Raw genomic sequence first — 15,005 nt, 5'->3', positions numbered from 1 at the left:
TTTGACACCGCCTTAAATCAAAAGAGAAAAATGCTCTCTGTTGTGCATTAAGACAGGAAAAATTATGTAAACTTTAATGCAATTAATCTCTTCCTCTCAGCTTTGTTGAGATGCAACTGACATACAACATTGTGTAAATTTAAGATGATGATTTGATACACATATATATTGTGAAATGTTTACCACAATAAAGTTGGTTAACACATCATTCACCTCACATAATTACCATTTTGTTGTCGTTGTTATGGTGAGAACATTAAAGCTCTACTTTCAAAGCAACTTTCAAATACACAATACAGTACTGTTAACTACAGTCCCCATGCTATGTCTTAGAGCCCCAGAAATTATTCATTTTCATAATTATTATTTTCATAAGTGAATTTTCCATTTATTTTGAAGTAAACGAGCATGCATCGGGAATTTCACAACAAAAAATTAAAATGGAAAACAATAATATTCCAAAGCATCAGCTATAATAATTCCTTAAACGTTTATGGTGCTCTGAACATTTTTGAAGACCTGACTCATGATTTGGCCAATAAGACGCATAAACATAGGCAAGTTATCGCAGGTCATGAAACTGTGACTTACCTATACTTATACCCATATTGCTTTTTTCAAAACCCTCAGAAGGGAGTATGTTTTCAAGGTAGCCAAACTGGGGTGGAGAAACCAAAACAAACTCCAAGTCATCTACTGCGGTGTCAGGGTCAGTGGCTGACAAATGGTTAATAGTAAGGGCTGCTGAGAAACCCTCCTCTACCATGAACAGGGTACCTGCATACAAAGAGTAACACAATTACGACTTAGTGTGAAATCCTCTAATCAAAATAGTGAGGATAAAGGGAGTGATTGAAATTCCAATTCAGAGAAGCCTCCCATATGCAAATATACTTCCATGAGAGATGTTCATTTCCTTTGGCATAATTCTCCTTACAGAGAAAATATTCAGGGGTATGGGTGGAATTTAATTTGAATTATGGAATTATATATTTTTTTCTGGTACAAGCAAGCCAGACAATAATGGAAAGACAGCAGAAACATAAATACTCCAGTACAACCCTTTAGTCATTCTCAAGGAACTCTGATTTCCCTTGTGTCTCTATAGAAGTGACAAATGAAAATAAGAATTGCCAAACTGTTTTAATGATAAGCCACTAAATGTAGTTTATGTACTCTGCAAGATCAGTCGTTACCTCTGTTTGTCAGAGTGTTAATTGCCTGCAAGCTATTATGAATTGTTCATAACAGACTTTTTCTTTCTTTCTTTCTTTTTTATTTTTTTATGCCACGGTGCTTAATTAGTCTGTAGGGATAATGCTTCCTTTCCAGAACATTGCTTGGGAGATAGTTTGTAAATTTCAATAACATTCATACATATGCTTCTGTTTTTTTTTTCTGAGAGCAGAACATATACATAATGCCTATGAAGAGATGACTTTCTAAAAAGCAAATAAGGTTAAATGTATATAAATGGTCTCTCTGGTATACTCATTCTGTTCTAATAAAAATTATTACGGGTAAAACAAATTACTCTCACTCCAGCAGGCAAGTGATATTTTCCCATGTGAAATAAAACCAGAATATTTGAGGATTCCAATGTTGTCATCATCCCAACACACACACACACACACACACACACACACACATTCTCTCCCACACAGAATTATCTAAATTTTTAAACAAGTAAATTCTTTTGCCCTGTAATCTTTTATAGATTTGAGGTTTCCACAAATTTGTATTAAGGCAATTATTGGAGACAGTTTTGTATGGTAGTTTTCTATTTTGGCTATAGGTAAAGTGCTTTATTTCACTGAACCACAGGTATGTCACTATATCACTAGGTAAAATAAAACAACTTTAACAGAAAAAAAAAAAAAAACATTGTCACCTATTGCAATTGAAGGTGGTTGGTTGTCCACTGGATGTACTGTGATGTTGAGATCATACACTGGAAAGGACTCATGAAGAGGAACAGATGGATGAGGTCCATTGTAGCAACAGCCATTCACAAAAGGGCCTGCTTCTCCATCCGAAACCACTAATGTAATGGTATCGTAACAAGGCACCAGGCCAATCTCGCCACCTGGAAGACACAGCTAGAGCTAAAACCTGACTTTGTAAAAATATAGAAAAATAAAAAGATCAAATCTACTCAAACCTCTTCTACAAGCACAGAATGTCAAGAAAAGGAACTTAGATGGCTAAAATGTAAAACTCAATTTTATCACTATGAAAGTAAATAGTCATGAAGATAATGCAAAAATGCTTGCCCATCTGTTGCCTTTGGTGAAATCCCTGCCAGACATCTATCACCATACAGAGGGGCAAAACAGGGCTAATAAGGGTCTGACAGTTCACAAATGAACAAAGGACAGACCCGAAACTAGACCAATGATGGTTTCATTCTTCCTTCATAATTGTTTAGTGGACCATAATTGCTGGGACCTACCTTAGGGAGAGCAGAAGGTACCCTTGTCCCTTTGGTAATTGTATGCCCATTTGCATTAACCACCTTAAATTAAAAACCATCAACCACATAGCAGTTCTGAGAAACAGAAGGAGCTGAACAAGTGAAATACAAAGATAATTCCCATTGTTGTCATTTGTTTCAATATTTTCCTCATCATATAATAACCAAGATGTTAACAAAATAGCAGCGGCACCTGGAAAAGAAGTGGTGTTTATTTTCATTTTCTTTTTACTCTTTAGGGCTTACACCTATGGGTTTCAAAACGCCCCCAACTCAGGCAATGAGAGGAAGAAGGAAGATTACATAGTTTATCAGCGAACAGGACAATCACTCTTGGGTTACTAACAGTGCAAAAGTAGGAGCACTCACTCTCCAGGGAAAAGAAATGTTCTACGGATGTGTTTTTGGTAATTCTCATGCATCACTCTGAAAGTGCCAAGATGGAAGCAATTATGTTTGAAGTTTCAATGAGACTAGGGCACAAAAGATCATGGACAGCATCTCTTTTTCACAAGACACACTGGTCACAGCTACAGAGTATCGTGCCTGGCATTATTCTCCCTGTTTAAACAAAGACAAGGAAAATTCAGAGATAATATTATTGAGCAATCAAATGATGAAAGGATAAGAAACCTAGGTTTTTAAGGAAAAGTAGAATTGAAGTTGAGAGAATTAGCATTAAACAATCAGCCTTCCACCTTAGGAAAAGTGAAAAATAAGAAGCCTCTCCTCTAATTATATACATAAAAAACAAATTGGCTTAAGGCATATTTATTCATCATCCATTAAATAAATATATATTAAATATTTAATGCCTACTATGTGACACCTAGTGTTCTGGGTGTTCTAGCAGTGAAAAAGCAGACATTTTGAAAATGTCAAAAGACATTTCAAAAGAATGTCAAATGTCAAAAGATCTGCTATGTGTCAGGCGCTGACACAGTCTAATTGTAGAAAAAGAAATGCAGTTTGGTTGGAACATCACAGATGTATGGAGGTATTAAGTGGAACCACATGAAATTGCCACTATTGAGCCAATGTTTACCTATTAAATGGAAAATTCATATATCTCAGTGTGATTCTGTACAGGGTGCCGAGAGTGAAGGAGATGAGAGTATTGGCTGACACTGGCGATGGGGCAGGGCACACGTGCCAGGGAAAGTCAGAGAAGTCTTTCCAGATGGCAGTGCTGGCTTTGTACTGAGCATTAGATAAGGGAGAGAATTGGGAGATGGGAGAGAGGACCAGTAAGGAGAGGGAATCGGGAAGAGAAAGGGAAAAATCATTCCTAGAAGAGAAGACAGCTTTAAAAAAAAAGCAAACATTGTATGTTCAATAACTGAAATTTTAATATAATGGAAGCATAGGATACTTTTAAAGAAGGAGTTGGAAAAGAAGCCTGAGCATTAAGACAAAAAAAAAAAAGGCTACAACACAGATGGAAGAATTCATTACTTCGAAATGGAATATAGTCTAAGGACATGATTTATACTTAAAACTCTTAATTATAGTGTTATTTAAAAGAAAATTTTTGGATAACTTCATGTGTAATGCTGCAAGAATAGCAAATTATTATATACTTTTATAGCATAAAAGAGTATATTCATTTATTAAAACTTATGCTTACAACTTTATAACATTCACTTAGTATTTTAATAAACAATTTCAGGTGATAATCTAAATGCAAAGAGTAATCTATAAAACTTTACATACAACATGATTGCAACAATGTTAAAACATATGTTTAGAAAAAAGAAAGTAAAATACTGTAATACTAAAATGTTCACAGTGATTATCTCTGAGAGGTAAAGTGAGTTTTCAAAATTTCATTACACTTTTGCATACTTTCCAAGTTTTCTGCAATGAGAATGTATTATTTTCATAATCATAGAAATCAAATAAAATCATGGTGACAAAACTACTCTTAGGTGGCCTTTATAATCAACATATGAAGGCAAGAGCAGGTCACTGAAACTTTCGATCTTACAATACTGTGGTTCTTTATACTCATCCTAGCACAGGGCTAAATTACTACCAATTGAGTAATTGCATGAATGTTACAAGAAAATACAACATTCAAAAAAGAAAACATCTTTTAAATACAATATTTCTGCTAACTTAATAACATAGCAAAAACCAAAATCTATTTGAAATGATTTGTTCCAATGTCTTACTAGGTCTTATGAAAAAAAATTAGCTAATATTCCCTTATGTGGCCATCATACTAGAAGAGATTTATAAATATGTACCCTTGCTGTTTAGTACCTGGAATAAGGCACTGGAAAAGAAGACAGATTCATCTCACCCCTAATTTATCAATGGTACACGAGCCTGCCAAAGATGTTAAAATTATGTGACAAACAATAATCCTTGTTTTTTTGGATCCCCTTTCTTAAGATCTATTGGGGAAATCAAAGAGAAGTACCTCGTTGTGCAATCTTTAGAGACACTAAGAGACATCAAGCACCAGGACTATTTTCCCCAGGACAAGGAAACATCCAATGAAACCTTCCCTAAGACTAAACACAGATAAAGACATAAGGAGATACCATAAAGAAAAAAGATGTCTGGAAGAGTGTTCAAAATGTGCCATACTAACTAATCGGCATGAGACAACTGGTATCCTAATAACAAATCACTGTTACTTAAATAATAACAAATATTATTACTTAAAATGTTTTCAAAATGCTATTTCGAAATGTTCGCCCATTTCCAAATTAATTCTTAGCTATCTCAATGCCCTCTCCTTGAGTTCCCTTCCCCCATCACTGCTTGTATTCTCTCTGTATATCTTTTCAAAGAAGAAAATAATTTGAATTCTGGCAACTCTTATTTCCTCTACCACTCACCTGGCCAACATACCCATCGTACTTCCCCCATGGAATTTACAGGCTAGAGGAGCATATGGTGAGTAAACATGAACTTGTAATAGAGGGCAATAAAAGTTAGTGAGAGAAAGTATATGGTACCACTACTAAGGAAGTGTCACCAACCCAGGATTCAGAAGGTGTGTAAGGGGTGATAATGTAGAGATGTGTCACACTGTTATCTTTGCATGTGAACGGGTTTGTCTACCCATTTAAATGAAAAATCCTCCACAGCACGGTCTGGATTATGCTCCTTTGCAGCCCACAGTGTCTAGGACTGCCTTGCACATATCAAATGTTGAATAAGTATTTTATTTATTTGAACATTTCCCATGGGAACCAGATGCCACCTGAGACCCAAGATAATGCGGTGCCAGAAAGGTAAGCATGATGCTAACAAACAAGCATTTACTGATTCTCTAATCTGTGTCCACCACTGGGGTGGGCTGTGAACAAGTTGCAAAAACATAAGACATCACCACTGCTTTTCAGGAACTTAAAAGGCAGGCCAGTTACTTCTTAGGAGTTAGATGGTGATGAGTCAAGTTTTAAAATTAATGATATAATTATCTTAGGGAGCTTACTTCAGATATTCCTGGTATGGTGTTATGATTTATGAATCCAGAAGCTGTAATGGTCTAACAAAGTTATTATCAAGTTGACCAAAATGAGGATGAGGACATCCCCAGAGTGAACTGAAGGTCTGCGTAGAGCATCATGAAAACAGCAACAACAACACTTGCTCTTCTTCCACTCTTTGAAATTCGTTATATTACTGAAATCAGAACTACTTCTTTTTTTTTTTAAATTAAATTTATTGGGGTGACAATTGTTAGTAAATTTACATAGATTCCAGGTGTACGATTCTGTATTACATCGTCTATAAATCCCATTGTGTGTTCACCACCCAGAGTCAGTTCTCCTTCCAAGAACTACTTCTAAGTATGGTGATTTACTTGAACAATGGGATACAGGCTGCTGCTGCTGCTTTTGTAATGGAAGCAAGCATGAAGACTGTTCGATTCTTGGAGTCCACAGTAAGGAGTGGGGTTAAGGCTCTGTCATGTCGCTTGCCTCCCCACACTCAAACTAGTCACAATGCTGTCACTTACCAGTGTGTTTGTACGTCACAGCCCCTGAGATAACATCTCCCTGAGAGAACTGTTCCACGGTGACTCCAGCTCTTCTCACTACCCCATGCTGAGGTTCTCGAGCAATCATAAACATCAGTTTCAAATCATCACTGTCTACATCAGTAGCAAAAATGTATTCCGACGTGATGACCACCTCATCTCCCTCTGAGCAATGCATCACGGGGATGAGATCAGTCTTTAGGATTGGTGGCTCGTCATTTACGGGGAAGACCTAAGAAGGAAAAAAAAAATCATGTTTTCAAGAAAAAGAAAGCAATGACAAATTGCCCAACTGGTAATCCACAGCTCATAATTGGAATGACAGCCATTTTCAATCTTCCAGACACAAGAAACAATAGCCATGGAATTTGGCCAAATAGTCTGTGTCTTTTAACTTTCCCCATATGAACCATCTTGCAAGAAATGACCCACATGAGAGACATTTTAGGTAGGGATCGGAGAGTACAGTTATGATTCGGGACTCAAACCTCTCGTTTGTTTCTAGACAGACAAAATATAAATGTAATATAAAGCATTCTTCATGAAAGCCCCTATCTTCCTTCATTAAATTCACACGTATTCAAGAGGATATCTGGTCCTTGTGGTCTGCTGCATTTACATTTACCACATCAAAAGTTATTTATATTTCAAATTACTTGGTGATTACAAAGCTTCCCTCTACACTCAACTTCCTGCCACCCAGGAAGTTTCTCTGGACTTAACAATAAGCAGCAGCTGCATTTCAACATTTTGAGTTAAATCTGAAACTCCATAACCATTAAATCAATGCCAGATTTCAACTTGACAAAACATTTTTCTCTCACTATCATGAAAATAAAGCTCCAAGTAGAAGAGAAAGAAAAGCAACATGGGATCACACTGTCTCTCTGAATTTAAAAACATGATGGAGAAATTTGAAAAAGCATATCTTCTAAATGGGAATGAAGGACATTGCTCCCCTCAGTTCACAACCATACGTGAAGTTGGTGTGTGCTGCAAGTTCACTTATCAACTCGGGCCTGTGAGTACTCTCAACCCTACGTTTCCTTCCCCCATGCTTCAGCCAGTGGGATCTTTTCGAAATGCAGCTTCCATAAAGTCACTGCCCTGTGGGAACCTTCAATGGCTTCCCAGCACTTCTCCTAGAATGTCTTCAGCCTCATCTCATGCTATGGGGTGCCTTTGCCACCCCACAATATTTTCACCCCAAAACACTACATTCCTCACATCTCAGGTCCATTTTTGCACCCTCTCTCTGTCCTTACCTGGTTTGCTCTGCCCTCAGATCTTTGCTTGGCTACCTCCTCCTACGTGTTCCTCAGGGAAAACTTTCTTGACAACTCAGACTCATTTAGGGACTTCTACTGTTTACTCTCTTTTAGCACCCCATTTATTTGTAGAACACATCTGTATTTTAACTAATTATTTCAGTGATAATTTGTTTAATGCCTTCATCTCTTGCCTATAAGCTTTAAAAGAATAGGGACTTTTTTTGTCGTGTTCATCATATATACCGAGCATCTAGCATAGAACCTGGCACATACAAGAAACTTATTAAATATTTATGGAACAAGTGAATATAACTGTATAGGCATGTATGCCCTGGTTATCCTGCTATTTAAAGTTGTTTAAACTCGACAACAAGTATAAATAAAATTATGTTGACACTTTAATGGAGAAAGAGATGGTGTTATAGAAACCCACTTATTTAATCAAAGGTGAAAAAAAATATACCCTGTTTCCCCGAAAATAAGACCTAGCCGGACCATCAGCTCTAATGCATCTTTTGGAGCAAAAATTAATATAACACCTGGTCTTATTTTACTATAAGACCAGGTATAATATATAATATAATATAATATAATATAATATAATATAATATAATATAATACCGGGTCTGATACAATGTAACATGATACTAGTTCTTATATTAATTTTTGCTCCAAAAGATGCATTAGAGCTGATGGTCCGGCTAGGTCTTTTTTATTTATTTATTTATTTATTGATTTATTTATTTATTTATTTATTAGTTTCAGGTGTACAAGACAAGGTAATACTTAGACGTTCATCATTTATATCCCTCACACTGTGAACCCCCCTCCCCCCATCCACTATCTTTCCGACCTCACACTGAACCATCACATTATATATATAAAATTATAGTTGGCATTCATTAATGTTTAGCTTCTGGTGTACAATCCGGCTAGGTCTTATTTCTGGGGAAACACAGAACACAGAATTCTATTTTCTATTGGCTTATTAGGAAACAATATCTTTGTTCAAGTCCTCCGAGTAGATTCCTGAAAGACCCTCTTTATTATTGTTCTTGACTCTATCGGATGAATCTCACAAATACATGCATGAGACCATCTTGCAGCAGTTCATAAAATAGCCTTAGGTTTCCAATGGATGACCAAGGCAACAGAATTAAAAACATTCCCCCTGAATAAAAAGCAATCACAAATAATTGTCCAAAACTTGCTTTTACCTCTGATTGGCTATCAAAGGTCATGCCCTTTTGTCTAAAAAGTAACAATAAACACAGTGTTTTCCTCAAATGCACTGCTTATTGTCATTCAAAAGAAAGTGGTCACCGATAAAAAGATAGGGTTGGATTTTCTCCTCTGAAATTCGCCTTTCAGGGCAAAAAACAAAAAGCAAAACAGCAGTGACTCAGAAAAGCTTTTTCTCTATATAAAAGTCTGTCAATAGTTGAATTTTTTTCTTTTTGCAGCTGAAATAACATACTGCTTGCCCTTCATCTAGCGCTCCAGGCCATCATGAGGATTATGAGGGAAAATGGAAGGAAGGGGCTCTGCCTTGTGATTGTCATGGATGAGTACTCAGGGGACTTTAGCAAGCATAATTATAATCACCTGGTAATTTACACCTGTGGCAGTGGTAAAGAGGAAGGAACCGTGGCTGAAGTCGCAGAGAGGGGAGGTGCCAGCCCAGGGCTACACCAAGTTAATGACTTTGACCGAGTCATTGAATCTTCTTGGACTTATAAAATGGGGATAATTCCTTCCCTGTCTACTTCTTAAAACACTAGATGGATGTGATCATTCTTAATTAATTATTAACTGTAAAATCTCTTACAAACACATGATTATTATCACTAATACTAATTTCTCATCACAAAGACCTAGTAACAAAATTCAGACAGAAACAGAATTTGGTACAGTAAGCATAATTAGTGGCTCTTTCAAGAGCATGATAAGTCTTTCTGCAGACCTTTGTCACTAAATATAAATACCTGCAAATCTTATGAGTTATGCTTATGGACTTGGGTTGTCACTCAACAGAGAAACTTGGGGGTTCCCATAAGGCCTTTGGGCATGTACTCAAACTTTATTGCCAATTTTTCTTCATTTGTCCAAAAGGGGAAAAGAATCATCTCAAACAGACCTTAGGCCAGAGGTATATAATACAGGATTCACAAAGGGGCACCACACATATACAGTCATCCCTCCTGCCATACAACAGGGAGAACCCCAATATGCTAGCCTAATCTGCCCAGTTGCTAAATAAATATTTCTGAGTGTTACAGCTCAAAAATATTAGAAATAATTTATATGTGGAACCAACTGATTTTTCAATTAAGCATCTGGGTTTGAGGTCAGTGTAGTTCTATCTTTAAATAGATTAGAGCGAGAAAATGGGATGCCCATTTCACCAATACAACTTTGCTTTCTGAGACGTTCAAAGACGTAAGCAGGCCTGCTCTTGCTTTGGAGCCGGTGTGTTTCACGTTCTATCAGGGACTCTGAGAGGCTTCCAAATGAGACGCTTTAGTTCTACCTGAACCAGAGAGGAAACTTTCTACTCACCTCAATGTGTAGAACAAATTCTACTGGATTCGTGCCATCTGTGACCTCGAAAAGTATGTCATCCTGAAGAATCTCAGATCCATCATGCTGATACCTGTGGCGATGACATTTGTCACTACCCTATCAAGGCCACTATGAGAATACAACAAGGTGCCTGACACGGGAGCTCTTCCATGGTTTTGGCCATATGTTTAGTAAATAAATAACAAAAAACACAGTATAATCATGAAGTCATATATTGAACTATTCAAGTATCCCTAAATGTAAAATTGCTCTGCCCAAGAAAAACTGTTATATGCATTCATAATTTGACCCCAAATCAAAAAGCAGCCTTTCAGCTTGGAACTGTGACAGTAGGAGCCAGTTGATGCAACTCTGTCTACTTCCAGAAAACACTGGCTGGGAACAGGCGGACACTGACACCGAACAGTAAACAGGTGAAAGTGGGGGCCTATGTGGATTTTGATGATTCTCCCTCCTCCCCCACTTTTAAGGCTAATCTTTCTGCCTGTGCTCTGTATCTCTTCAGCTCTTCTCCAAAACTTTGATTTATGAATTATTTATTGCCTCTCTCCTGCTATTTTCACTTTTCCATTTACTAGCTCTCTTCCTCTCAACCTATAAAAATTCCTGATTTAAAAATATTTTCCCTTGGTCTAGGCTTGGCCCATCTTCCTTTAATTCTCAGTCAAGTTTCTTAAAGGAATTGTCTAATCCTAGACTTCCCATTTCTTCTCCAGCCCACCGCAGTGATACATAGTAAGTCCTAAATAGCTGTTGAATTAAACTAAACTTTTAGCTTATTAAAAATCTGTTCAAGATACTCAGGAATGAAAAAAAGTCTTAGGAAATGAAATTGGAAGTTGCATTAGAAGCCAGTCACAAAGCACTACATATATGATTCCATTTATATGAAAGGCCCAGAATGGGCAAATCTACAGAGAGACAGAAAATAGATTAGTGGTTGCCTGGGGCTGGGAAGGGAAGATGAATGGGAGGTGGGTGGCAGATAAAGGATACAGCATTTCCTTTTGGGGTAATGAAAATATTCCAAAATTGATTATAGTGAGTTACCAATTTTTTCGATTATAGTAAAAGCCACAGAATTTTGTATTTCAAGTGAGTGAATTGTGTATGTATGTCATGTAAATTACATCTCAATAAAGTTGTTTAAAAAAAAGAACAAAAAAATAATTTGCATTAAGAATAGTATAGTATATTGAACATATATAATGTTTACATATGAAAAAATTTGAGGGCTAAAAGGTATTTTACTCAGGACTAGTCTCACCCATATTCTGGCCAGGGACTCAGTTTCGGGATTCTACTCCAACAGTGAAGAAGGTCCACCACCCACCCCCAGTTTCCTTCCCATAAGCTGCCTCCTATACTTTATTTTGTCGTGCTTCCTAATATTTTCATCAAAAATAGATTGATATAAGATAACATGCTAATCCTATCTTACAATGCTAAAAACCCTAAAAGGGCCAAGTGGGTCTAGGAGTACATATCCAAAAGCATGGCTGGAGAGTCACACATAACTTCTTTCCAAACCAGACTCCTCCATACACTAGCTGAGTGACATCAACCTCTTTGTGCCTTAGTTGCTTCAACTGTCTTCTGAGAATAGAACCATCTACCTTATCAGGCTTGATTGATGTGAAAATTAAATTTAAAAAAAAACATAATTAGAAATCTCTAGAAGAATGCTGAACTACATGTGCTGGCAAATATTAGTACTTTAATTTTTCTATCCATCATTCACTCCCTAGTAAGAATTACTTAAATAGGGCTCCCTAACCATGTTGCTAAGAGCTGAGATCTTGCGGTGGGGGGGAAGAAATTTTAATGAGGATAAGGCTGAGTAATGAAAAGAGGTCAAGACATTGGTGACTGTAAAAAATATATATGTATATATAACTAAACTGTCAGATGAAATTGATCTTTCTCTGCACAAATCCTAGTTCCTAGTCAACTTCCAAGTGTGGAAATAAGCATTCAATATCTAATACCTTCTATTATACTTTACCAAAAAGGCCAACATTACTATTTATAATTCGAATTTGTAAGTAAGAAATTAACCTGTATGTCAGGCTACCTGACAATTGCTTTTGAGTATCTTGCATTGTTTTACAGAGAAGGTTTTGTACTAGATTTTGTAGAAAAGTTTCTTACAGAACCATGAAAGACCACAAGGTAAAGGGAACTACCGTGGGACCATGGGGCAGGGATTGTTCTATCCCTGACTGTCACTGAGCCAAGTACCACCTCATGCCCTATCTACCCAGCCTACCCTACTCGTTTGTCTCCAAATCCCCTTCCCTATATACTGGAATAAAAATTTACACTAATGACATTGATCAATAGATTTCTATCCCTGAGTTTCCAGGGTTATGAAAATGGCTTTTCTTAAAGCCAAGTTCAATTATGTAGATTGGTTTTATAGAGGATTTCAGTCCATATTCATCTACTTTGACTGTTACCTCTTGCGATATGTGCAGTTTCAGCAAAATTTAATATTCATGATAATGAATTCTTGTTGTTTAACTATCCATAAAGTCATTCCCACTGGTACAGCAAGCCAGAGGGAAAGAAAATATCTGGAGGAAAATTAAAAGTTCGTCATTTCTAATTTTCGACTGACCCTTGAGAGTATGAAGTGGTATGTTTGATAATTCTCAATGAATTGGATAAACTTCTTTCTCTTTCTCTGCCTAACAATTAATCCAGATGGGAGCCAAAGCGTGTAAAGAAAAAAAAAAAAACAAAAACAGGAAATGTTCTAACCTGACTTTTAAGGCATGGAGGACTCCCCAAGAAAATGTGACCCCTGCATTTAGAGGAAGCCCATTTAGCTCTACCCTTCCATGCTGAGGCAGTCTCTGCAGGGAGAGGTTGATGTTGTCCAGTTTGGTATCCTCATCAGAAACCAAAATGTGCTCTGTGCTGATGATGCAGTGACCTCCCTCAGTCACTCTCAGAGACTTGGTAAAAACCTAGAAAGAATGAAAGAAACATTTAGTTTGTTTGTTGTTATTGTTGTTGTTGTTTTATTAAATTTACTGGAGTGACATTGGTTAGTAAAATTATACAGGTTTCAAGTGTATAATTCTATAATACATCATCTCTATATTGCATTGTGTGTTCACCACCCACAGTCAATTCTTCTGTCACCATATATTTGACCCTTTTTACACTCTTCCTCTACCTATCCTTCCCCCTTACTCTCTGGTAACCACTAAACTGTTGTTTGTATCTATGAGTTTTTGTTTGTTTGTTAGTTAGTTGCTTTCAGTTTTATATCCCCCATATGAGTGAAATCTTATGGTTCTTGACTTTTCTCTCTGACATTTGCTTAGCATGAGAACTTCAACATCCCTCCATGTTGTCGCAAATGGCAGTATTTTATCTTTTCTTATTGCTCCCTGGTGGTCTAGAGGTTAGGATTTGGCACCCTCCCTTATTTTCCTTTTAATGTCTATGAGATCATAGTTATGCCTTTCCTTTCATTCCTGATAGTAGTTTGTGTCTTTTCTGTTTTTTCCTTGGTTAGCCTTACCTGATTTTATCAGTTTTATTAATCGTTTAAAAAAAACAAAAACAAAAACAGCTTTGGGTTTCATTGATTTTCTTTATTGTTTTTGTTTTCAATTCCATTGAATTCTGCTGTAACAGTTATTATATCTCCCCCTGTGCTTGTTTTGTTTAATTATCACCTCTTTAATTTTCTACGGTGGTAATATTGTTTTGATTTCAATTGCATACATTTACTTGTGTGTATACACACAGATACACAAATATATATAGTATGATTTTAATTGTTCTCCCAAATATGCATTTAATGCTATAAATTTCTCTTTAAATACTGGGAGTGCAATATGTACAGTTTACTCTTTGAGTAATGACTTTATTTTCCTCACATATACATCAGAAGGAAACATTTACAGTCTTGTTCCATGAGGTATCTCTGAAGAAATCAATAGAAAAGTTCCAGTACCATCTTCACATGTTAATTAATTTTTCAAGAATGTGGTATAGGGGACAAGTTCATAAGTGGAACATCTTGGGTGAAAAATACTGTTTACTAAATATTTCCTATTTGAAGCACAGAAGTATACAAAGAAGCAAGGCAGATCCATAAACCTGAAGTATCTACATTTATCTCAGACCTTGTATAGTAAAAGCGGCAACCAAATTGATTTCTATCAGTGGCGCTAAGCTGAGAAAATGACATTCATCATGACCACACCCACCAATGCTCAACACATATGAGTATATGCACTAATCTACCAAATGAGCAAAACCTCTATCAAGTTCCCCTGGAGAAAAGAATGCATCTCTTTTTTCAACCTAAAATTTCTTAAAGAATTGGGAAATTGATTGGAGCTTTCCAATGTCAGTTGTAGCGAGTATTTTAGAGATGGAAGTGGCACAGGGAAATTGAAGATTGGAAATTGAAGATTCCATAGGAAACAGATTGATGTATTCAAACATTAGACTTAAATAGTAAACCATAAAGACATTTCCTTTAATAGGAAAAACCCACTGCTCAACTGACTGATAATTCATTTGTAAGTCAGAAGACAGTTAGAAGGGCTTGGGATATTTTATCAACACATTGACTGGGGGCCAAGAAGTGTTCCATGGTCAAATAAGTCTAGAAAACTGTTACATACAATTTCTTTACCTTGGAGATTTATAA

At 36.5% G+C, this 15,005-nt stretch overlaps 1 protein-coding gene across 5 annotated transcripts in view; it reads right to left on the bottom strand.

Moving 5' to 3' along the window:
* Positions 1–15,005, bottom strand: part of FREM1 (FRAS1 related extracellular matrix 1) — a 155,766-nt gene that overhangs the window by 78,269 nt on the left and 62,492 nt on the right. For 3 of the 5 annotated variants that reach the window (XR_013994416.1, XR_013994417.1, XM_081066045.1), the window contains exons 15-19: positions 13,091–13,299; positions 10,304–10,397; positions 6,453–6,705; positions 1,892–2,086; positions 592–777 (exon numbers count right to left, since the gene is read on the bottom strand). Coding sequence is in view for 1 of the 5 variants with exons in the window: in XM_081066045.1 (XP_080922171.1) it covers positions 592–777; positions 1,892–2,086; positions 6,453–6,705; positions 10,304–10,397; positions 13,091–13,299 (937 nt within the window). In the remaining 4 variants the exon portion in view is untranslated. Of the gene's footprint in view, positions 1–591; positions 778–1,891; positions 2,087–6,146; positions 6,706–10,303; positions 10,398–13,090; positions 13,300–15,005 lie in introns of those variants that run through there. The other 2 variants (XR_013994418.1, XM_081066046.1) reach the window with 2 other exon arrangements.

Source organism: Rhinolophus hipposideros (genome assembly GCF_964194185.1).
Source record: "Rhinolophus hipposideros genome assembly, chromosome: 11".
NCBI lineage: Eukaryota > Metazoa > Chordata > Mammalia > Chiroptera > Rhinolophidae > Rhinolophus > Rhinolophus hipposideros.
The sequence above is the reverse complement of the archived record's forward strand: the minus strand, read 5'-3'. Positions and strand labels throughout refer to the sequence as shown.